General features: G+C 41.6%; 1 protein-coding gene across 1 annotated transcript; it reads left to right on the top strand.

The window, feature by feature from the left end:
• Window positions 1–253: 253 nt before the first annotated feature.
• On the top strand, window positions 254–25,859 carry LOC310933568 (IgGFc-binding protein-like; the record flags this gene model as incomplete). Its single annotated transcript, XM_083897081.1, has 36 exons — window positions 254–803; window positions 1,222–1,481; window positions 1,626–2,205; window positions 2,309–2,907; window positions 2,999–3,451; window positions 3,890–4,120; window positions 4,264–4,611; window positions 5,435–6,008; window positions 6,131–6,330; window positions 6,597–6,738; window positions 6,836–7,164; window positions 7,238–7,817; window positions 7,925–8,025; window positions 8,110–8,523; window positions 8,720–8,892; window positions 11,797–11,908; window positions 12,009–12,110; window positions 12,212–12,262; window positions 12,356–12,415; window positions 12,570–12,671; window positions 12,798–12,855; window positions 16,725–17,768; window positions 18,178–18,437; window positions 18,584–19,163; window positions 19,264–19,862; window positions 19,942–20,394; window positions 20,833–21,063; window positions 21,357–21,554; window positions 22,358–22,931; window positions 23,053–23,252; window positions 23,428–23,569; window positions 23,667–23,995; window positions 24,069–24,648; window positions 24,759–24,859; window positions 24,944–25,357; window positions 25,566–25,859. The coding sequence occupies 36 exons, from the start codon at window positions 254–256 to the stop codon at window positions 25,857–25,859; spliced, it is 12,018 nt and encodes a 4,005-aa protein (XP_083753207.1).
• Window positions 25,860–26,127: the final 268 nt, after the last annotated feature.

Below are 26,127 nucleotides of genomic sequence, written 5' to 3'. Positions count from 1 at the left end.
CTCAGTGCGCATTAAAGCTTCAGCAGATGTGGCTGTGACTTCCTTCAACTATAAGTCATACACGTCTGACTCTTCTTTAGTGTATCCCACCACTGAATGGGGTAATGAATATTTTATCTTCACACCCAGTGGATCCAGCTGTGGCACCTTTAAGGAGTTCTCTGTGACGAATGGAAAACAGAGAAACAGAATTAAAATTTTTCCACAAGGGTCCATCTTGTTCCACCGTCATGTCTTTAAAAAGGGTTCTCAAATGGTAATAGATCTCCAGCCATATGAGAGTGTCCAACTCCAGAGCAGATATGACCTCTCTGGCAGCAGGGTGTCCTCCCAGTACCCTGTTGCTGTTTTCACAGGTCACAGTTGCACCCAGGTCTCCACAAGATGTGACCATGTTAACGAGCAGCTACTGCCTGTCAGCAGCTGGGGATCCACCTTCATTGTCCCTCCCCTGAAACTCCAGAACAAATATGATAGTGTTATTATCCAGGCTTCCCAGCCCACCCATGTTACCGTCCGAAATGGCAACCAAAATCAGGTGATAAATATGATCAGAGGGCAGACCGTGACTATCAAGTCTATCAAAGAGCCGGTGTTCATTCAGGCTGATAAAGGCATTCAGGTCCTCATGTTCTTCAATGGCAAAAAATTACGCCGGTACAAATCCTTTGACCCTTTCTTGATGACCATCATGCCCACAGACCGTTTTTGCACCTCTTACTCACTAGGGGGTCGCAAATGGTTTAAAAACAACGCCCTGTTTGTGGCGCAGACTAGTGCTTTGGGAAAGCTACGTATCGATGGTAAAAGCTTTCCTCGTAATGTCCAGTGGAAAAAGGTTGCAGGGACAGATTTTTCATGGGCACAGATTTCTTATTATCAATTATATGGCAAAGGAATCCGATCCTCTCGAATCCGATCCTCTCGAATCCGATTCTCTCGAAACCGACATAATTTATTTAAAGGAAGACATGTCGTGTCCAGCTCCGGCTCCCCCTTTGCTGTTTACAGCATAGGATTCATGAACAGGAATAGTTATGGTGCTCCGGCACAATGTTTACAGTCAGGTAAGAAGCACACACTTCACTTGTTGATTGTAAAAAAAATCATAATAATCTGCTTTTCAAACATATATCATAATAAACACTAAATTGAAACTATGTGGAAACAGCATTTTACAGTGCAGATTCACTTCATATTTGTCCATTTTGTTTTTTTAAGCGAGAGAATCTTTGCCTGGCACCTGCTGGGCTACGGGAGATCCTCACTACCGTACCTTTGACAAACGACGCTTCGACTTCATGGGTACCTGCACTTATGTTATTGCCAAAAACTGTGGAAAGAATGATTTCCCAGCCTTTGAGGTCCTTGCCCAGAATGAGAATAGGGGAAGCCTCAGGGTGTCTTATGTGGCCCTGGTCACAGTGAAAGTGTATGACGTGTCCATCACAGTAGCTCGGTCTGAGGCAGGTCGTGTGAGGGTAAGACTCTTTTCCTCTTTTCCAAAATGAATCTTGTTTCATAAATGTAATTCTTTTTTTATTGTATTTCTTTGCATGGAGCATTAAAATGCATCATTGATAATTTATTGATTCCGTACCTTTGTGATGTATTTTCCGTTGCAGGTTGACAACATTGTGTGGAATTTGCCTGTAATCTTGAACGACAACAAACTTGTTATGAGTCACAGTGGTCGCTTTGTGCTCATTCAGACTGATTTTGGCCTGACTGTTCGTTATGACTGGAACCACCAGCTCATTGTCACTCTGTCCGGCAGTTTCGCTGGTAAGACCTGTGGTCTCTGTGGCAACTTCAATGGCAACCCCAGTGATGATTTCACCACGCCATCTGGCACACAGGCACGTGGGGCTGTGGCCTTTGGTAGCAGCTGGAAGGTGCCGGGGCTGGTGAAAGATGCTCTGTGCAGAGATGACTGTGTGGGTGGGTGTGACAAGTGTGAAAGCAACTTGATAAAGAAGTGGGAGGGTAGCTCGTTCTGTGGGCTTATCACACTTGTAAAAAATGGGCCATTTAGCAAATGCCATTCCATTATTGACCCACAAACATACCTGGAGAACTGCAAATATGATGTTTGCATGGGAGGTGGCAATCGTCATTTCCTTTGTCAGGCATTGGAGGCATATGCTGATGCCTGCCAGGGTGCTGGGATTCAGGTTCAAGACTGGAGAAGGGAGGCAAAATGCCGTGAGTCATGGAAAAATAAATCATGAAATTAGCACATTTATATTGTTTGATATTGATATTTAAGATCACTTATAACATGATATTCTTCTTTACACCCCTAAAGCTGCCAAATGTCCAGCCAACAGTCACTATGAGCTCTGTGGCAATGCCTGTCCTGTCACTTGTTCTGATCCTATTGCTTCCTCCAAATGCAAACGCCCATGTGTGGAGACCTGCACCTGCAATGCAGGCTTTGTTTTGAGTGGAGATCAGTGTGTACCTGCTGATCAGTGTGGCTGCACCTATGAAGGACGATATGTCCCTGCTGGGGAGTCCTTCTGGGCTGATCAGGGCTGCCGGAGCTGGTGTAAATGCATCCCTGGAAAAAGACAAGTAGACTGCCAGGATAAAACCTGTGGTGCAGGAACACAGTGCCAGGTGGTTGAGGGCATGAGAAAGTGTCAGCCAGTCTCATACAGCACATGCAAGGCCTCAGGAGACCCACACTACACAACCTTTGACAAGAAGAGGTTTGACTTCCAGGGCACATGTGTGTACCAACTTGTTGCACTCTGCTCCAAGAACCCAGATTTGGTGCCTTTTGAAGTTTTGGTGCAGAACGATCACCGTGGCAGCAAAGTGGTTTCCTTCACCAAGCTAGTAGAGATCAAGGTGTATTCCCTCAGCATTGTTATTACGAGGACACACATGGGTCGGATCATGGTAGGAACTGCACAAGTAACTGCACGAGTAATTGATCTCTTATTTGTTTTGTATTTCATCAAAGTTCATGGCATAATATATTCTCCTCCAGGTGAATAATGAGCTGGTCAACCTGCCCATCGACCTGGCAGGAGGGCAGGTATCTGTGTATAGGAGTGGCTCCAGTGCTGTTGTCACCACAAACTTTGACCTCAAAGTGTCCTTCAACTGGAAGACTGTTGTGTTTGTAAAATTGCCAAGCAACTACATGGGAGCCGTTTGCGGCCTGTGTGGCAACTACAACGGCAAATCCCAGGATGACCTCATTCCAAAGAATGGTGACAAAGCTGTCGCACCAACAGCTTTTGCTACCAGTTGGCGCGTGGCTGAGATCCCGGGCTGTGTTGAAGGCTGCGAAGGGGCGTGTCCAACTTGTGACATTACCTCCAAGGTTCAGTATGAAAAAGGAGATTTTTGTGGTTTAATGAAGGATCCCCGTGGGCCCTTCCGTGACTGCCATGCTAAGCTGGATCCTGCTGGATACTTTGAGGATTGTGTTTATGATGTTTGTCTGTATAATGGCAGAAAGGATGTGCTATGTGAGGCAATTGCAGCATACACATCTGACTGCCATGCTGTTGGGGCCAACGTGTACAGCTGGAGAAGCAGTCAATTCTGTGGTAAGACTTTTTATTATTATTATTATTATTATTATTATAGATAGATAGATAGATAGATAGATAGATAGATAGATAGATAGATAGATAGATAGATAGATAGATATTTATATTACAAGAATGGTGAAAATTATCTTTTATTATCTTTTAAACGGTTCTGTGAACCTGTTCTTTGTTTGTGCAAATTTCAATGTGTTTCTTCCATTTGGAATTGTATGTAGCTTTGTGAAGTATTTGATGACATCTGAAATCTTTACTCTCTGTACATGTCTCTTTTATATTACCCTGAAAATGGTCATATTTTCTTTTATGTTCTTTGTGTTCAGCACGGAAATGTCCAGTTCATAGCCACTATGAAATCTGTGCAACTGCATGTCCTGCCACATGCAAGAGTCTGGTGCTTCCTCAAATCTGCCATGATCGGTGTGGGGAAGATTGTGTCTGTGATGAGGGGTACATCCTCAGTGGAAACAAATGTGTTCCCTTCTCAAGCTGTGGCTGCATCTACAATGACAGATACTACCAGGCTGGCCAAGTGTTTTATCCCGATGGTCATTGTAAGAAGAAGTGCAGATGCATTGGCGATGGAGAGGTAATAGATACTGAAATAACAGTTTAACAGTTTAATAGTGGTCAGAGTGAACCTACTGTATGGAATACGAATTGTTGGATTATACGGTGATTCATTTGTTTTCCTCAGGTTGAATGCAATACATTCACATGTGGCCCAAATGAGCAATGCAAAGTTGAGAACGGGGTCCAAAAATGTCACCCTGTTGGTAAAGGTGTGTGCTACGCCTCTGGTGACCCCCATTACCGGTCATTTGATGGGCGAACATTCGATTTCCAGGGCACCTGCACTTACACACTCTCCAAGAGCTGTGGGCTGAAAGGCACCCACTTGGAGGCTTTCTCTGTTCAGGTGGAGAATGTGCCATGGACCCGGACGATGAACAGCAAAGGTTGGACAGTGTCTGTCACTAAACTGGTTGCAGTGGAAGTCTATGGCTTCACTCTCACATTGATGAACACCATGTTTGGAGTCCTGGTAAACACTTAATCCTGAATTATTGGATACTCACACAACACAATGTAACAGTAATGTTGTGCAACTGTATCATTTTCTTGTGTTGTGGCCGTAATCATAGTAAGTCATAGAGTGTTATAGTGTGATAGTAGTGGGGATGTGATGTAAACCTGTTATTTTAAAATCTCAGTGCAAAACATATTCACTTGCTTGGTTTAGTGGATTCACTGGCCACCTCACTTTCTTACACTGCTACTCGATATAAGTAAATTCAAAATCTCGTCCTCCTCAAATTATATCATCAACATCATCAAATTCGTCCATTATCAAATCCACAGATTTGGATACAGATAAACAAGCTTGAGGGAAAGGAAATATGGCAACTGCAAGAGCCCGCTGGAAGAGGGCGATTACACATGCGAAGAAAACTGAAACCTGGAGCATAAACTAAAAACTTCATAGAATCGGAATTCCATCTCAGTCCAATTTAAATATGTAAGTGAAAATGTAAATTAAAATATGCATATTAATTCAATTTAAAACAAATACCCGTAAAGTAAATCAATATGGATTATGAAATAAATACTTAAGTAATTAAAACTAAAAACGGGAACTAAATATGAGGCATCGAGAGGTTAGGTGCGGTGGGTTTGGTCGTGTTGCACAACAAAGTATAAACCAGGCTTGATTTTTTCATTGGTACTCAACTATTTTTGGAAAACTATGACTTGTATTGCTAATTGCATGAAATAACATGGTTAAATACCTGAATTTGTATGTATTTGATAATGTTATATTTTCATCATTCTTATCATCACTAAACTAAACTTTCCTCCCTTTTCAGGTAAATGGAGTGTTTGACTTCTTTCCACTCAATCTTAACGATGGAGCTGTACGGGTCTATCAGGAAGGCATACATTATGTTATTGCAACAGATTTTGGGCTGCTTGTGACTTACGATCTGGTCTACCATGTGACTGTCACGGTGCCTGGTAACTACCGCGAGAAGGTCTGTGGTCTGTGTGGCAACTTCAATGGCAACCAAAAAGATGACTTTCAAAAGCCTGACCATAAGGTCATACAGGACGTGAACAAGTTTGGAGAATCATGGCAGGTCTCCATTCCTGGCAAGGTGTGCAGCAGTGACTGCAAAGGAAAATCCTGTCCCAGTTGTGACCAAGCCCACAAGGCTGTGTTTTCAAAGTCCACTTACTGTGGAATTCTTACAGCACCCAAAGGTCCTTTTGCAGCCTGCCATAGTAAACTAGACCCACAGCCATACTTTAATAACTGTGTGTATGATCTTTGTGCTTCCAACGGGGATGGAACGGTGCTGTGTGACAGCGTAGCAGCCTATGCCTTCAGCTGTCACTATGCAGGTGTCGATGTGAAAAAGTGGAGGACGCCTTCATTCTGTCGTGAGTAAAAAAACCAAAAAGCTTTTTTGTTTCTTCTTATTGCCCTCTGTCAATTTGATGTTGTATCAGGACATGGTTTTCTCTTTATACACTTTCACCATGTATTTTGTGATTTATTTCAGCCATGAAATGCCACGCCAACAGTCACTATGAGTTGTGTGCAGACCCCTACTCTGCATCCTGCCCAGGCCTTATAGAGATTGCCCAGTGCTCCACTGGCTGTGTAGAAGACTGTGAATGTGATACTGGCTTCTTATTCAATGGACAGACATGTGTTAATGAGAATGAGTGTGGCTGCTTTGACAATGGGAAACATTACAAGGTAATGTTCAACACCTCTTTACAGAAAGGCAATTTCATACACAGTAACATGGATTCTTCAGTTTATTATTGTTTAATTTTCCACATCGGTGGCTGTAAGCCAGTTTGATCTGAAATATGTTCACTGAGGATTTCTCTGAAGCTTATGAAGCAGATTGTTTAAATTTGTGTTTTGTGACCATGTAGAATATGTTTAGAATGACCTCTCTTGAACCTGTTAATCCTGTTTTGTTTTCTCTGTATAACGAATGCGATCTGCATCACAAGCCTGGTGAGATTGTGTACGAGGAAGACTGTAACACCAAGTGCTCCTGTAATCAAATGAAAGGCTTGCTCTGTGAAAAGCACACCTGCCCTCAAGGCACCAAATGCTTGATCAAGAAAGGAAAACAGGCATGCTATAACACAGGCAAGTCAAATCATTTTAATGATTCATAACGTTTTAATCACACAATAAAAAATAAAGAAATTGGCAAAGTGATTTACCCCTGATTTATCCTGTGTAGATCCCTGCAAAGATGCCAATTGTCGAGTCATGGAGACATGCTATGTGAAGAAGGGTGAAGCTATGTGCGTCCCCAACTACAGAGGCACATGCTGGGCCTGGGGTGACCCGCACTACCAAACGTTTGATGGTTACAAGTTCGACTTCCAGGGCACCTGTAAGTACGTCATCTCAAAGACCTGTGGGAATCTGGATGGTCTCGTGCCATTCTCAGTCACTGAGAGGAATGATAATCGAGGAAACACAGCCGTCTCCTTCGTCAGGGAAATAGATGTGTCTGTCTATGGGTTCACCATCAGCATTGTCAAGAACCAATTTGGTCAAGTCATGGTAAGATTTGAGTTACTTTACTTACAATGTGTATACACACAGATTGTAAAACTATATATTCCATGACCTTCAGGTGGATGGGGAACTGGTGAATCTCCCAGTACAACTGGGTGATGGTCAAGTGTCAGTGAATCATAAAGCTCGCTGTGCAGTGATAGAGACAGACTTTGGCCTTGTTGTCAGCTATGACTGGATCTCGCAAATAGCCATTAAGCTGTCCAGCAGCTATTATGGCCTGGTTTGTGGACTGTGTGGAAACTTCAATGGCAAAAGAGGTGATGAGCTCCAGAATCCCTCTGGAAAAGCTGTCTCGTCTGTGATAGAGTGGGGCAAGAGCTGGCAAACACCTGAACAGGACAAGGACCATCCCTGTTGGGACACATGCAAGAAAAACTGTCCAAGCTGTGATAAAAGCCAGGTTAAGCGCTATGAAATTGAGACTTCATGCGGGGCCCTCACAGCCAAGAAAAATGGCGTGTTTGAGACATGTCACAAAACACTGGATCCTGAGGCCTTTATGAACAGCTGTGTGTATGATATGTGTTTTAATAAGGGCGACAGGAAGATGTTGTGTCAGGCACTTTCTTTCTACAGTGAGCTGTGTTGTGAGGAAGGAAAATGCATCACTGGCTGGAGGAAAAAGTTGGATTGTCGTGAGTATTTGTGACGCCCTTCTATCTTTTTTCAATATTTCAAACTCATATTCAATCAATGAAGAACTTATATTTCATTAATGTTTTTAAATTCCACTTCTATCCAGCAATGAACTGTCCACCTCACAGCCACTATGAAGAATGTGCCAGACCTTGTCAGCCATCCTGTCCCTTCCCTGAACAGAAGCAGATCTGCAAAGGTGGCTGTGTGGAGACCTGTGTGTGTGATGCAGGTTATGTCCTCAGCGCTGGTGTCTGTGTGCATGCTGAAACATGTGGTTGCTCCTATCAGGGTCGCTATTACAAGCCAGGTCAGCGCTTCTGGGCTGATGAGGCTTGCGGGCGCCTGTGTGAGTGTGATACGACCCTGGGCATGGTGACGTGTGATGAAGCATCCTGCTCTGCCCAGGAAATGTGCACCATAGAGGACGGAGTGCGTGGCTGTCAGCCCATCAAACCTGCCACATGCTCAGCCTCAAGAGACGCACACTACCTCACTTTCAATAGCCAGGAGTTTAACTTCCAGGGAGCATGTGCATATCAGCTGGCAGGGCTGTGCTCTGAGGAACCTGGACAAGAGCCGTTCAACGTGACTGTGCAGAATGACCACCTGACAAGCAAAGCTGTGTCATATACAAGGGCCGTCATCTTTTCAATTTATGGAATCACCATCAGCATCAGCAGAGAAAACCCCAACAGTGTTCTGGTAGGTATGGATGTGGATGTATAGATACTGTGAAGCATAGAATATTATTAAAATTTCATTTTTAATTTTCATTTAGATTTTTAAGATTGACACCTCTTGTAGTTACAGAACTGATAGCAAAAACACGACAGATACTCACATTGGGATGACAGTGCCATCTTTCATTGTGCTAATTTTCATATTTTTTCGTCTTTAGCTCAACGGGCATCTTACTTTGTTGCCACTGGAATACAAAGATAAGCTCAAAGTGTTTGACAGGGATCAGAGAGCTGTTGTGGAGACAAGTGCTGGAATCACTGTGACCTTTGACCGGAAGAGCAAACTGACCATTACTCTGCCCAGCAAGTACCAGGGTCTGCGGGCTGTGTGGCAAATACAATTGAAACGCTAGGGATGATCTGATCATGAAGAACGGCCAGATCGCCCAAAATGAAGCCAAGCTGGGGGAGAGCTGGCGAGTGCTTTCCCTATTATATGCTAATATTGCAAAGATTTAATAAAGTTACTTTTACTCTCGGCTATACTTTGTGATATTTATTAATAATCAGAAAGAAAACATTCTGTTACTCAATTCTGTTCAACAGTCCGTTTTTTTTTTTCGCTTCACCTGGTGCCTCCCAATAACAAATAATTAGACTTGGGGGAAAAGACAGCAGGAATAACTAGTTCCATAACATCTAAAATTATACAACTGTTTGTTCTCACCTGTTGCAAGCAAGTATTAGAATGAGAGACGTTCAATGAAAACCTCCCAGTGTGCTGCTGTATCAGCAAGGGAGATCATTAAAGTGAATAGGCACAGGTGAGCTACTTAATATAAGCATGATGACTTAAAGGGATAGTTCGGAATTTTGGACATAAGATCTGTTTTCCAACTCAGCCGGACGTTTTCAAGAAATTTCATTCAGTTCTTCTAGTTGCCGAATTCGCTGATGCTATGGCTAGAGCAAGTCAATGGAACAATTTAGCATGGCATTAGAAACACTCAAACCGACTCCACAGTGCACCTGAGGCAAATCAATTGTAACGGCAGACTATCGATGTACATATCTGTGTTGATAGAATGTTTGAAATAAAACCAGCAGCGTGTCATACTACCTATTAGGCTATGGCAGTGGTGGACTGATTCCATGCGAGGTTAGTCTTGTTTCAAATATTATTCTATCAACACAGATATGTACATCGATAGTCTAGTGTTTTAATAGATTTGCCTCGGGTGCACTGTGGAGTCGGTATGAGAAACTAGAGAAAAAACTAACCTTGCATCGCATGAATCATCCATTTTTGAGGGACTACTTTCTCAGCAGCAGCGGAATCAGTTTGCCGCTGCCATAGCCTAATAGGAAGTATGACACATGAGTGTTTCCAATGCCATGCTAACTTGTACCATTGACTTGCGCTAGCCATAGCACCAGTGAACTCGGCAACTAGAAGAACTGAATGAAATTTCTTGAAAACGTCTCCATCACACCGGCTGAGTTGGAAAATAGGTCTTATGTCCAAAATTCCGAACTATCCCTTTAAGACTCGCTGTGAACGCAAACATATACACTCTATATGTGTCATGCAGATCTGAAAAATCATCGAGAGTACCGTCAGATCAAGTTGTTCTTGATTCATACAAAACACCACGGCAAAAACAGGCAACTTTTTCCTGATAGAAACATACAAATGAATGTACATAGGTCAAAGTATTGGGGCGTAAATTGGACACTCTAAATTGACTGTAGGCGTGAATGGGAGATTGGATGGTTGTTTGTCTCTATGTGGCCCTGTGATGGTCCAGGGTGTACCTCACCCATGACATTCATATCATTTCACAAACCAGATACTGTAAATGTCAAGTGTTTTCACATGTTGTGTTTAATAGTACACTCTGGCCAGCAGAGGGCCTGCTTTAATGAATGAACAGTAGGTAGAAGGTGGCTGGTCCAGATGCAGGTCCTAATATTTTATCCCAAGTGTTGGCTGTTCTTGCCAGCTGTAAGGGTTTTCAGTGTTTTGTTCTATAAACAGTGATTAAGGGTTTTAAAGACATTTGAACAAACTCGAGCTGTTTAGTGATAACACACTCAAGCAGAGAAAAGTGTTATTTAGTAACAGTGATGTTAACGTGTGTCCGATATAAATTATCTGAATCGAATTTGACATGTATCACTATGTCATTCATGGTAGGGATGGGCATGAATACTTGATTACTTGTTGGATTATAAAAACTCAGATATTGTGACTATTCCTGAGTATATTCAAATTATATTTATTAACAGACCAATTACTAAATTGCCGAAATGCTGACGGCTTCTCTGTGTGAGGGGTCTGCCTGTGTGGTTCAGAAAAAGATCGCAGAGAGGACAGGGATCGTGGAGAACATGTCTCCTGTGAGGGCCACTTACTCTATTTCACAGGAGGTCACTCCCAAAATCTGCAGCATCTGTGGCAACTACAGTAACTACTAAAAAGATAATATGATTGTGGTGTTTAAAAGCACAGTGAGAAGAAGGTAGTTTTGTATTGTGATGATGTTCACAGGGTGTTGTAACCTGTTCCTGCCTATAGTGGGCGCATACAGACCACACGGGGCTCTTGAGGAGTAGTGAAGAAGAAGAAGAAGCTCAACCTGTCGTTGGCGGTGTGTTTTTACCTGCAGCCGGATAATAAACAAGCCCCATGTCAAACCGAGTAGTGCTAGAACTGTGTCCTGGAAAAGCGCCATAAGAGAATTTGATTTATGACGTTGGTAAATCTTTTCCTGAGGAGTTAATGGTCTCAATTGGTAGCTTGGTGTCTTCTTCAATAGTACATAATATCAATTTGTATATGATGGACCCATTTTAGGGAGAAAAAAAACAAGAAAACATTAGTGTGATTGACCACTGGTAGTGTTCAGTGGGAGCCTGGTTGTAAGTGACACCTTTTTTTTGCAACCTCAACCGAGTGTTGGCCAAATCATGATTCTGGTGGTTTCAAAACGGAATTTGTGATTCTTATGGGTGACGTCACGACTGGTTACCACTTGGTATCCACCAAGTGGTATTACTGTGTGTTTATTATGCTTTTAACATTTTTTTCTGATTGTTTTTCTGCTCTCGAGTTTACCCTGATGTAAACACACAGAGACCTCGGGAATACTGGGATTATGAGTCCCATGTTGTTGAATGGGGGTAAGGCAAAAGCAAATTAATGGGGCTTCAGTTATCTTGTATAATTTTTTTAAAACTTTGCTGGGTAAATATTATCAGGATCATTAACCTTGATTTGTTCCTATTTTCTTAGGAACCAGGACGACTATCAGTTAGTCAGAAAATTAGGGAGAGGCAAATATAGTGAAGTGTTTGAAGCCATTAACATCACAAGCAATGAAAAAGTGGTCGTCAAAATACTGAAGGTGCGGATATAAATGCTTCATTAATCGCAGCAATTTAAATGTTTTACATTAAAACATTTTGTCACTTTATTTGGTCTCACAATACTTTCTCTGTTCACAGCCTGTAAAGAAAAAGAAAATCAAGAGAGAAATAAAGATCTCGGAAAATCTGCGGGGTGGCCCTAATATCATCTCACTGTTAGATATCGTCAAAGATCCTGTGGTACTTTGTTATTTCTATTGCACTGTAACAATTCTAAAATACACACACACAACTTTGTTTCTTTAAAAAAAACCACATGTGCATTGTTTTCTTCTTTTTAGTCCCGAACCCCAGCTCTGGTTTTTGAACATGTGAACAACACAGACTTCAAGGTAATGTTCAGTGCGCTGTTGACTTGTAAACTGTGATAAGCTAACACAAATTTATTTTATCTCTAATGTCTCATGCTTTTTTATTTTTTACAGCAATTGTACCAAACCCTATCTGATTTTGACATACGGTTCTACATGTACGAAATCTTAAAGGTAGGAAACTGTGTTCATACTAAATGTTTACATTCTTGTCTTGTCACCTTTACAAGAAATATTATCTTATCATGCGAATTGTTAACAAGTTATTTAAAAAATTTTACTTTTATGAACTCATTCCATGTCTTTTCATCCGTCTTTGTATATGTAGATGTATGACTACAGCTTGGACATGTGGAGTTTGGGGTGCATGCTCGCCAGCATGATCTTCAGAAAGGAACCTTTCTTTCAAGGGCATGACAACTATGATCAGGTGAGAAGAAAGTCTTTAACATATTCTCTTGTAGGTGTGGTCGCACATTATTCCAAAAATAGACATCTGCAACATAGGTGGGGAATTTGTTGTTCCCTCTCTGATTCAATCCCTGATCTGTTCCAGCTGCAGGATGTTCAAGGGGCTCCAAGTGCAGCCATAGAAAAGTGTTTGACACCTTATGGTCAGTGTGAGATGATATATATTCAGATAAGGCCACTGAGCAGTGGCTCAGTTTGATCTCTTATCATGGACATTGTGAGGGCAGCTCCTCCAGACTTGTCGCGGTGTTTCAGATCCTCCTGTGTGGATTATCAGTCACCATACAGGAAGGAATGGTGAAGGTACAACTGTGGAATCAGTGTTTTACAGGTGAATGGACAGTTTTTTCCACAAAAAAGTCAGAGGTCACAGCAATGGGCCAATTTACTCACTGGCCCACCCAGCCAAGTATGAAAAAAAATAATTTTGTTAGAAAAAAATAAATACATGTTTGTAAAGGAAATATATTTCAGAGTCATTAGCCCACAAGAAGGTTAACCCTGACATTGACGTTTGTTCCCCGGCACAGTTGCTCTCAGCGTGGATTTATCCCTGCACTGCACTGATGCTGCCCCCACGCAGCGACAAAATAACATCATAAAACCATATCTAACTTTAATAAACACAGACATGCTGCATACCCACAGAAAGGTCAGAAACTCAGCTAAAAACTCATATTAACCATTCTTATTTTCACCAAACACCGACGGATCAAACCAGCAGGAGTGAAAAAAAAATGATACAGCGCACAAATTGGTGTCCATTGGCGTTTTTATGTAATAAAAACATGCTCTTAAATATATATATATATATATATATATATATATAGACATTTATATGAAATATATTTACACATGTGAGTCATATTACCTTAGGTATTATTATTATAAAAATATTGCTCACTGTTGATGACAATAGCTAACAATCATATTTAGTATTATATTTTGTGTATAATCTACAGGTGGAGGATGTCGTGGCCCAGTTCTCATTTTAATTTGATATTAATGGAGTTTGAGACCTCTGCCTTAAATAGTTTACAGAATCCTGGCAGCGTTGTTATGAGTCAGACCATACAACTTCTTTAAACAAGGTCATTTCTGTTGATTGAGGATTATGATCCAACAAAAATAGAGAGCACACCTTCTTTTAAATCCATAACACGTTCACAGTGACAAAGTATTTACTTTGGCTCTTTCACAAACAATTAATGCATCCTCCAGTACTGTTGCTTTTCTTAGGCGATGCACAAAACCAACAGCACATCCCAGTTTCAGTGTTGGTTTTAAATTTAATCTGATTCTTTCTTTGGCATTGACCATGGTATTGCAAGGAGGACTAGACTTTAAATACACAAATAGGAAAAAATGTTTCGAGTATGCTTTATATACTTGGTAGAGTCTTTAAACTGATGGAAAAAAACAACAACTAAGAGGCACAAGAGCATTTCAAAAGTAAAGCTAATAAGAGCGGAATGTAATATCACTGCTGATTATGCATATACAGTATGTGATGCGAAAGATAAAAAAAAATATCCTCTATATTTTGAAGTCCTCAAAACTCAGCTCTGTTATCAAACTTGGGTGATTTCTGCTCAAAGACTCTCAGGTCATTTTGCAGATAAATGTTTGGTCATATTGCATTTTCACCTTGCCCAGATGAAAATGCACAGTATCGTTTGCACAGAAAACACAGAAGGTAAATAATGAGAGTGGCCAATATTTGCTATACATCAGACCCAATAATTTATTCTGGTTAATACGTATACAAGGAGAGAAAACTGAGTCATTTTGTAAAAGAAAACACAAAATAAACTCTGCAATGGCCCATTTTTGATCTCATGAGAAAATGCTTGTGTGGCTGTTCCAACATTCTTCCACTGTGCCGTACTGTGTTATCTCCTGATACCTCTTGACAAGCATTGTTGCCATCCCCTCAGCTATTGGCTCTCCTAAAAGAAGCTAGAAGTTGCTAAATGATGTCATCACCAACTGCACAATTGGCAATGTGTATGTAATTGTAATAAACACTGTAGGAGAGACAAAAAGTGATTAAAAACACCCTGGATATGTTTAGAACTATAAATGAACTTTCTTTTGTCCATTTGTTTTTCTTTTTGTTACAAACCCCCCTCCTTTATCTGGGTTTAGGACCAGCAAAAGTGACCCCAAAGAGCCATTCATTTAGTTTTCTTAAGTCTGGTTTAGTTGATTTATGCTAAACTCTAATAACACGAGAAAAAGTTGGCTGATTTGTCGCGAGTGGCTTTTTTGAAAAAGAGTCGCTGGAGGGGTCTGAAATTTACATAACAAACTCTAAATACTATGAGCATGGCTTTCCACAGAAATGGCGGTGTTCATTGTACTGGGTGTGGTTGGATTAAAGAATCACACTTATGTCAACCTACAGCAGGACCTACATGTCATTCCCAGGATCTACCTTCATTTGTTTTAGAGGAATGTTTATTTTGAACTGAAATAACCGTTTTTTTTGCTTAGTTGACGATATCCTTCCATCAGGATTTATAAAAGGTTGGCACGAAAAACATTCTTCATACTCTCAGAAGGTAGGATCTCTAGTCTACGCTCTTCGCTTTCACATTATTTATGCTGCAAATTATATGTAAAATGGAACTAAAATATTTGTGTATTTTAGCCACCATGGGCACTCTGCTGCTGCTTTGTGCTTTGGGGGTTTTACTCAACTGTAAGTATATTTTTTTTACACTTTGATTGTGCAAGGTTAGCTTTAATTTTACTCAGTATGTATGTATATATATATATATATATATATGTGTGTGTATATATATATATATATATATATATAGTAAAATGATCACCTTGTTAGAGAGATATATATATATATCTCTCTAACAAGGTGATTAACTGCAAAAATCACAACAACTGTCTGATGTAGTGGTTCAATTGCTATTAAACCACTAAAAGTTCTGGTTCAATAACAATTTGTATTCAAACAGTCCTCTTCATCATGATGTTCAAATTTTGACATCATGAGACCAAGACAACACTTCAAATTGATCAGACTATTGAGACATTTTTTAGAGTTTTTTTGTTGTAGTATTGTTGTTAGCTCTTGTTTGAGATAAAGAAATTACCGTTGAATCCTTCTACTTAAATGCCCTGCTGTCATGGTAGAATATCGCTGTAGCATGATGTTTTCATAGGGATATTCTTGTCGAATATCCATAACTTTTTGTGAGTAGTGTGTATACATACATATATATACACACATATTTTCAGGAAAATATATCTATATTTTTATAAAAAAAAAAAAACAAAAAAAAAAACATCTGCTTGCCATTATCAGCTAGTAAATCCAACTAAATGTACTTCTGCTCAGTTAATAAATCACAGCAGCTTCCCTCAAGCCTTGGCTCTGAATTCCCCATCGGGATATGAAGCCAAGTTATCGCTCAATTTGAGAAAATTAATCCAGGTTGTCAGTCCCATCAGTTGTGCATTGTTGTCCAGCCATACCAGGTGTCTGTGTGAATGAAGCTGAATGTTAAACGGTTAAGAATTTGAGAGTGTGGAACATGGTCATCTAAAAAGGAAATGCGTTTTTGTTAGGATTAGCATTTACCTTCAGCTGCTATTGAGTGGAAACTCCGAAAAATGTATTGCTGACACAGGGATGTAATCTAAATCCTCTCGGCTCTGACTGAGCACAAAACATGTTCTTTTCACAAAATAGGCACAGATATTGATAATATTTCAATTATGCAATTATATTGTCTGCAAAGGTGACTTTTTGAGTGCTGCTGAGAGGCAGTCAAGTGTCCTTTCCTCAGTCTCAAACTCTTTCAGTGGCGATAAAAAAAAAAAAAAAAGAAGCTTGCTTTCTCTTGCATGTCATATTGTTTCTTTGTACTGTTCCTATAATCAAATAGAACATCATTCATGTCATACTTTTAAAATACATTGTGAATTGTGAAATAGTTTTGTTTCTGTTTGCTTAAGGTAAACGTTTCTTTGTTCCCACTCCATCTGTCAGGTCCATCGTCTGCTGGATCAGTAGGCAAGGAGTTTGTCCTGTCATTCATGCAGAATTGGATTAAAAATCATGCAACCCCTAGACATCGGCTCTCTATCACTGCTGTTGAGGCCAATACTAAAGTGACAGTGTCTGTGCCTCCCTTAAACTTCAGAAAAGAAGAAACTCTTAATGCTGGACAAGGGGTCACTGTATTTCTCCCTGCCAAAGTTGAGATGTACGGCTCTGTGAAGTCTCCCAACTCAGTGCGCATTGAAGCTTCAGCAGATGTGGCTGTGACTTCCTTCAACTTTAAGTCATACACGTCAGACACCTCTTTAGTGTATCCCACCACTGAATGGGGTAATGAATATTTTATCTTCACACCCAGTGGATCCATCAGGGGCACCTTTAAGGAGTTCTCTGTGACAAATGGAAAACAGAGAAACAGAATTCAAATTTTTCCACAAGGGTCCATCTTGTTCAACCGTCATGTCTATAAGAAGGGCGATGAAATGGTAATAGATCTCCAGCCATATGAGAGTGTCCAACTCCAGAGCATGTATGACCTCTCTGGCAGCAGGGTGTCCTCCCAGTACCCTGTTGCTGTTTTCACAGGTCACAGTTGCACCTCACGCTTCTCAAAATGTGACCATGTTAACGAGCAGCTACTGCCTGTCAGCAGCTGGGGATCCACCTTCATTGTCCCTCCCCTGAAACTCCAGAACAAATATGATAGTGTTATTATCCAGGCTTCCCAGCCCACCCATGTTACCGTCCAAAATGGCAACCAAAATCAGGTGATTGATATGATCAGAGGGCAGACCGTGACTATCAAGTCTATCAAAGAGCCGGTGTTCATTCAGGCTGATAAAGGCATTCAGGTCCTCATGTTCTTCAATGGCATAACATCAGGGTGGTACAAATCCTTTGACCCTTTCTTGATGACCATCATGCCCACAGACCGTTTTTGCACCTCTTACTCACTAGAGGCTCGCAAATGGTTTAAAAACAACGCCCTGTTTGTGGTGCAGACTAGTGCTTTGGCAAAGCTACGTATCGATGGTGAAAGCTTTCCTCGTAATGTCCAGTGGAAAAATGTTGCAGGGACAGATTTTTCATGGGCCCAGATTTCTCACAATCAATTATATGGCAAAAGAATCCGATCCTCTCGAATCCGACCCTATCGAAACCGACATAATTTATTTAAAGGAAGACATGTTGTGTCCAGCTCCGGCTCCCACTTTGCTGTTTACAGCATAGGATTCATGAAGAGGAATAGTTATGGTGCTCCGGCACAATGTTTACAGTCAGGTAAGAAGCACACACTACACTTGTTGATTGTAAAAAAAATCATAATAATCTGCTTTTCAAACATATATCATAATAAACACTAAATTGAAACCATGTGGAAACAGCATTTTACAGTGCAGATGCAGATTCACTTCATATTTGTCCATTTTGTTTTTTTAAGCGAGAGAATCTTTGCCTGGCACCTGCTGGGCCAGGGGAGATCCTCACTACCGTACCTTTGATGGACGACGCTTTGACTTCATGGGTACCTGTACTTATGTTATTGCCAAAAACTGTGGAAAGAATGATTTCCCAGCCTTTGAGGTCCTTGCCCAGAATGAGAATAGGGGAAGCCTCAGGGTGTCTTATGTGGCCCTGGTCACAGTGAAGGTGTATGACGTGTCCATCACAGTAGCTCGGTCTGAGGCAGGTCGTGTGAGGGTAAGACTCTTTTCCTCTTTTCCAAAATGAATATTGTTTTTATTATTGTAATTGTTTTTTATTGTATTTCTTTGCATGGAGCATTAAAATGCATCATTGATAATTTATTGATTCCATACCTTTGTGATGTATTTTCCTTTGTGCAGGTTAACAACATCATGTGGAATTTGCCTGTAATCTTGAACGACAACAAACTTGTTATGAGTCACAGTGGTCGCTTTGTGCTCATTGAGACTGATTTTGGCCTGACTGTTCGTTATGACTGGAACCACCAGCTCATTGTCACTCTGTCCGGCAGTTTCGCTGGTAAGACCTGTGGTCTCTGTGGCAACTTCAATGGCAACCCCAGTGATGATTTCACCACGCCCTCTGGCACACAGGCACGTGGGGCTGTGGCCTTTGGTAGCAGCTGGAAGGTGCCGGGGCTGGTGAAAGACGCTCTGTGCAGAGATGACTGTGTGGGTGGGTGTGAAAAGTGTGAAAGCAACTTGATAAAGAAGTGGGAGGGTAGCTCGTTCTGTGGGCTTATCACACTTGTAAAAAATGGGCCATTTAGCAAATGCCATTCCATCATTGACCCACAAACATACCTGGAGAACTGCAAATATGATGTTTGCATGGGAGGTGGCAATCGTCATTTCCTTTGTCAGGCATTGGAGGCATATGCTGATGCCTGCCAGGGTGCTGGGATTCAGGTTCAAGACTGGAGAAGGGAGGCAAAATGCCGTAAGTAAATAGTAAATTATACAATTAGCACATTTATATTGATTGATTTTGATATATTAAGATCACTTATCACACAATATTCTTCTTTACACCCCTAAAGCTGCCAAATGTCCAGCCAACAGTCACTATGAGCTCTGTGGCAATGCCTGTCCTGTCACTTGTTCTGATCCTAATGCTTCCTCCAAATGCAAACGCCCATGTGTGGAGACCTGCACCTGCAATGCAGGCTTTGTTTTGAGTGGAGATCAGTGTGTACCTGCTGATCAGTGCGGCTGCACCTATGAAGGACGATATGTCCCTGCTGGGGAGTCCTTCTGGGCTGATCAGGGCTGCCGGAGCTGGTGTAAATGCATCCCTGGAAAAAGACAAGTAGAGTGTCATGATAAAAACTGTGGTGCAGGAACACAGTGCCAGGTGGTTGAGGGCATGAGAAAGTGTCAGCCAGTCTCATACAGCACATGCAAGGCCTCAGGAGACCCACACTACACAACCTTTGACAAGAAGAGGTTTGACTTCCAGGGCACATGTGTGTACCAACTTGTTGCACTCTGCTCCAAGAACCCAGATTTGGTGCCTTTTGAAGTTTTGGTGCAGAACGATCACCGTGGCAGCAAAGTGGTTTCCTTCACCAAGCTAGTAGAGATCAAGGTGTATTCCCTCAGCATTGTTATTACGAGGACACACATGGGTCGGATCATGGTAGGAACTGCACGAGTAATTGATCTCTTATTTGTTTTGTATTTCATCAAAGTTCATGGCATAATATATTCTCCTCCAGGTGAATAATGAGCTGGTCAACCTGCCCATCGACCTGGCAGGAGGGCAGGTATCTGTGTATAGGAGTGGCTCCAGTGCTGTTGTCACCACAAACTTTGACCTCAAAGTGTCCTTCAACTGGAAGACTGTTGTGTTTGTAAAATTGCCAAGCAACTACATGGGAGCCGTTTGCGGCCTGTGTGGCAACTACAACGGCAAATCCCAGGATGACCTCATTCCAAAGAATGGTGACAAAGCTGTCGCACCAACAGCTTTTGCTACCAGTTGGCGCGTGGCTGAGATCCCGGGCTGTGTTGAAGGCTGCGAAGGGGCGTGTCCAACTTGTGACATTACCTCCAAGGTTCAGTATGAAAAAGGAGATTTTTGTGGTTTAATGAAGGATCCCCGTGGGCCCTTCCGTGACTGCCATGCTAAGCTGGATCCTGCTGGATACTTTGAGGATTGTGTTTATGATGTTTGTCTGTATAATGGCAGAAAGGATGTGCTATGTGAGGCAATTGCAGCATACACATCTGACTGCCATGCTGTTGGGGCCAACGTGTACAGCTGGAGAAGCAGTCAATTCTGTGGTAAGACTTTTTATTATTATTATTATTATTATATAGATAGATAGATAGATAGATAGAAAGATAGATAGATAGATAGATAGATAGATAGATAGATAGATATTAATTTACATAACAAGAAAGGTGAAAATTATCTTTTATTATCTTTTAAACGGTTCTGTGAACCTGTTCTTTGTTTGTGCAAATTTCAATGTGTTTCTTCCATTTGGAATTGTATGTAGCTTTGTGAAGTATTTGATGACATCTGAAATCTTTACTCTCTGTACATGTCTCTTTTATATTACCCTGAAAATGGTCATATTTTCTTTTATGTTCTTTGTGTTCAGCACGGAAATGTCCAGTTCATAGCCACTATGAAATCTGTGCAACTGCATGTCCTGCCACATGCAAGAGTCTGGTGCTTCCTCAAATCTGCCATGATCGGTGTGGGGAAGATTGTGTCTGTGATGAGGGGTACATCCTCAGTGGAAACAAATGTGTTCCCTTCTCAAGCTGTGGCTGCATCTACAATGACAGATACTACCAGGCTGGCCAAGTGTTTTATCCCGATGGTCATTGTAAGAAGAAGTGCAGATGCATTGGCGATGGAGAGGTAATAGATACTGAAATAACAGTTTAACAGTTTAATAGTGGTCAGAGTGAACCTACTGTATGGTATACAAATTGTTGGATTATACGGTGATTCATTTGTTTTCCTCAGGTTGAATGCAATACATTCACATGTGGCCCAAATGAGCAATGCAAAGTTGAGAACGGGGTCCAAAAATGTCACCCTGTTGGTAAAGGTGTGTGCTACGCCTCTGGTGACCCCCATTACCGGTCATTTGATGGGCGAACATTCGATTTCCAGGGCACCTGCACTTACACACTCTCCAAGAGCTGTGGGCTGAAAGGCACCCACTTGGAGGCTTTCTCTGTTCAGGTGGAGAATGTGCCATGGACCCGGAGGATGAACCGCAAAGGTTGGACAGTGTCCGTCACTAAACTGGTTGCAGTGGAAGTCTATGGCTTCACTCTCACATTGATGAACACCATGTTTGGAGTCCTGGTAAACACTTAATCCTGAATTACAGGATACTCACACAACACAATGTAACAGTAATGTTGTGCAACTGTTTAATTTTCTTGTGTTGTGGCTGCATTCATAGTTTGTCATAGAGTGGTATAGTGTGATAGTAGTGGGGATGTGATGTAAACCTGTTATTTTAAAATCTCAGTGCAAAACATATTCACTTGCTTGGTTTAGTGGATTCAATGGCCACCTCACTTTCTTACACTGCTACTCGATATAAGTAAATTCAAAATCTTGTCCTCCTCAAATTATATCATCAACATCATCAAATTCATCCATTATCAAATCCACAGATTTGGATACAGATAAACAAGCTTGAGGGAAAGAAAATATTGCAACTGCAAGAGCCCGCTGGAAGAGGGCGATTACACATGCGAAGAAAACTGAAACCTGGAGCATAAACTGAAAACTTCATAGAATCAGAATTCCATCTCAGTCCAATTTAAATATGTAAATAAAAATGTAAATTAAAATACGCATATTAATTGAATTTAAAACAAATACCCATAAAGTAAATCAATATGGATTATGAAATAAATACTTAAAATCTAAAAACGGGAACTAAATATTAGGCATCGAGAGGTTAGGTGCGGTGGGTTTGGTCGTGTTGCACAACAAAGTATAAACCAGGCTTGATTTTTCAATGGTACTCAACTATTTTTGGAAAACAATGGCTTTTATTGCTAATTGCATGAAATAATGTGGTTAAATACCTGAATTTGTATGTATTTGGTCATTTTATATTTTCATCACTAAACTAAACTTTCCTCCCTTTTCAGGTAAATGGAGTGTTTGACTTCTTTCCACTCAATCTTAATGATGGAGCTGTACGGGTCTATCAGGAAGGCACACATTATGTTATTGCAACAGATTTTGGGCTGCTTGTGACTTACGATCTGGTCTACCATGTGACTGTCACGGTGCCTGGTAACTACCGCGATAAGGTCTGTGGTCTGTGTGGCAACTTCAATGGCAACCAAAAAGATGACTTTCAAAAGCCTGACCATAAGGTCATACAGGACGTGAACAAGTTTGGAGAATCATGGCAGGTCTCCATTCCTGGCAAGGTGTGCAGCAGTGACTGCAAAGGAAAATCCTGTCCCAGTTGTGACCAAGCCCACAAGGCTGTGTTTTCAAAGTCCACTTACTGTGGAATTCTTACAGCACCCAAAGGTCCTTTTGCAGCCTGCCATAGTAAACTAGACCCACAGCCATACTTTAATAACTGTGTGTATGATCTTTGTGCTTCCAATGGGGATGGAACGGTGCTGTGTGACAGCGTAGCAGCATATGCCTTCAGCTGTCACTATGCAGGTGTAGATGTGAAAAAGTGGAGGACACCTTCATTCTGTCGTGAGTAAAAGAAATATATAACTTTTTTGTTTCTTCTTATTGCCCTCTGTCAATTTGATGTTGTATCAGGACATGGTTTTCTCTAATACACTTTCACCATGTATTTGGTGATTTATTTCAGCCATGAAATGCCACGCCAACAGTCACTATGAGTTGTGTGCAGACCCCTACTCTGCATCCTGCCCAGGCCTTACAGAGATTGCCCAGTGCTCCCCTGGCTGTGTAGAAGACTGTGAATGTGATACTGGCTTCTTATTCAATGGACAGACATGTGTTAATGAGAATGAGTGTGGCTGCTTTGACAATGGGAAACATTACAAGGTAAAGTTTGATCTGAAATATGTTCACTGAGGATTTCTCTGAAGCTTATGAAGCAGATTGTTTAAATTTGTGTTTTGTGACCATGTAGAATATTTTAGAATTTAGAATGACCTCTCTTCAACCTGTTAATCCTGTTTTGTTTTCTCTGTATAACGAATGCGATCTGCATCACAAGCCTGGTGAGATTGTGTACGAGGAAGACTGTAACACCAAGTGCTCCTGTAATCAAATGAAAGGCTTGCTCTGTGAAAAGCACACCTGCCCTCAAGGCACCAAATGCTTGATCAAGAAAGGAAAACAGGCATGCTATAACACAGGCAAGTCAAATCATTTTAATGATTCATAACGTTTTAATCGCACAATAAAAAATAAAGAAATTGGCGAAGTGATTTACCCCTGATTTATCCTGTGTAGATCCCTGCAAAGATGCCAATTGTCGAGTCATGGAGACATGCCGTGTAAAGAAGGGTGAAGCTATGTGCGTTCCCAATTACACAGGCACATGCTGGGCCTGGGGTGACCCGCACTACCATACGTTTGATGGTTACAAGTTCGACTTCCAGGGCACCTGTAAGTACGTCATCTCAAAGACCTGTGGGAATCTGGATGGTCTCGTGCCATTCTCAGTCACTGAGAGGAATGATAATCGAGGAAACACAGCCGTCTCCTTCGTCAGGGAAATAGATGTGTCTGTCTATGGGTTCACCATCAGCATTGTCAAGAACCAATTTGGTCAAGTCATGGTAAGATTTTAGTTACTTTAGTTACAATGTGTATACATACAGATTGTAAAAATTTATATTCGATGACCTTCAGGTGGATGGGGAACTGGTGAATCTCCCAGTACAACTGGGTGATGGTCAAGTGTCAGTGAATCAGAAAGGTCGCTGTGCAGTGATAGAGACAGACTTTGGCCTTGTTGTCAGCTATGACTGGTTCTCGCAAATAGTCATTAAGCTGTCCAGCAGCTATTATGGCCTGGTTTGTGGACTGTGTGGAAACTTCAATGGCAAAAGAGGTGATGAGCTCCAGAATCCCTCTGGAAAAGCTGTCTCGTCTGTGATAGAGTGGGGCAAGAGCTGGCAAACACCTGAACAGGACAAGGACCATCCCTGTTGGGACACATGCAAGAAAAACTGTCCAAGCTGTGATAAAAGCCAGGTTAAGCGCTATGAAATTGAGACTTCATGCGGGGCCCTCACAGCCAAGAAAAATGGCGTGTTTGAGACATGTCACAAAACACTGGATCCTGAGGCCTTTATGAACAGCTGTGTGTATGATATGTGTTTGAATAAGGGCGACAGGAAGATGTTGTGTCAGGCACTTTCTTTCTACAGTCAGCAGTGTTGTGAGGAAGGAAAATGCATCACTGGATGGAGGAAAAAGTTTGATTGTCGTGAGTATTTGTGACCCCAGTTCCATCTTTTTTTTCAATATGTCAAACTCATATTCAATCAATGAAGAACTTATATTTCATTAATGCTTTTAAATTCTACTTCTATCCAGCAATGAACTGTCCACCTCACAGCCACTATGAAGAGTGTGCCACACCTTGTCAGCCATCCTGTCCCTTCCCTGAACAGAAGCAGATCTGCAAAGGTGGCTGTGTGGAGACCTGTGTGTGTGATGCAGGTTATGTCCTCAGCGCTGGTGTCTGTGTGCATGCTGAAACATGTGGTTGCTCCTATCAGGGTCGCTATTACAAGCCAGGTCAGCGCTTCTGGGCTGATGAGGCTTGCGGGCGCCTGTGTGAGTGTGATACGACCCTGGGCATGGTGACGTGTGATGAAGCATCCTGCTCTGCCAAGGAAATGTGCACCATAGAGGAGGGAGTGCGTGGCTGTCGACCCATCAGTTTTGCCACATGCTCAGTCTCAGGAGACCCACACTACCTCACTTTTGATGGCCACAAGTTTAACTTCCAGGGAGCATGTGCATATCAGCTGGCAGGGCTGTGCTCTGAGGAACCTGGACGAGAGCCGTTCAACGTGACTGTGCAGAATGACCACCTGACAAGCAAAGCTGTGTCATATACAAGGGCCGTCATCTTTTCAATTTATGGAATCACCATCAACATCAGCAGAGAAAACCCTAACAGTGTTCTGGTAGGTATGGATGTGGATGTATAGATACTGTGAAGCATAGAATATAATTAAAACCTGTTGAAGAAGTAACCACAGGCTGATTTTTCATTTAGATTTTTAAAGTTGACACCTCTTGTAGTTACAGAACTGAAAGCAAAAACACAAAAGATACTCTGAGCCACATTCATTCATCTTTCATTGTGCTAATTTTCACATTTTCCGTCTTTAGCTCAACAGGCAGCTTACTTTGTTGCCACTGGAATACAAAGATAAGCTCAAGGTGTTTGACAGGGATCAGAGAGCTGTTGTGGAGACAAGTGCTGGAATCACTGTGACCTTTGACCGGAAGAGCAAACTGACCATTACTCTGCCCAGCAACTACCAGGGTGCCGTCTGCGGGCTGTGTGGCAACTACAATGGAAACGCTAGGGATGATCTGATCATGAAGAACGGCCAGATCGCCCAAAATGAAGCCAAGCTGGGGGATAGCTGGCGAGAGCTTTCCCCATATATTAACTGCTAATATTGCAAAGATTTAATAAAGTTACTTTTACTCTCGGCTATACTTTGTGTCGCTTCACCTGGTGCCTCCCAATAACAAATAATTAGACTTGGGGAAAAAAGACAGCAGGAATAACTTGTTCCATAACATCTAAAATTATACAACAGTTTGTTCCCACCTGTTGCAAGCAAGTAATTAGAATGAGAGACGTTCAATGAAAACCTCCCAGTGTGCTGCTGTATCAGCAAGGGAGATCATTAAAGGGAATAGGCACAGGTGAGCTACTTAA

The sequence above is a fragment of the Microchirus variegatus genome, assembly GCF_963457635.1.
Source record: "Microchirus variegatus genome assembly, chromosome: 1".
In the NCBI taxonomy this organism is placed as follows: domain Eukaryota; kingdom Metazoa; phylum Chordata; class Actinopteri; order Pleuronectiformes; family Soleidae; genus Microchirus; species Microchirus variegatus.
Note: the sequence above shows the minus strand (reverse complement) of the source record. Positions and strands in the feature narration are given on the sequence as shown.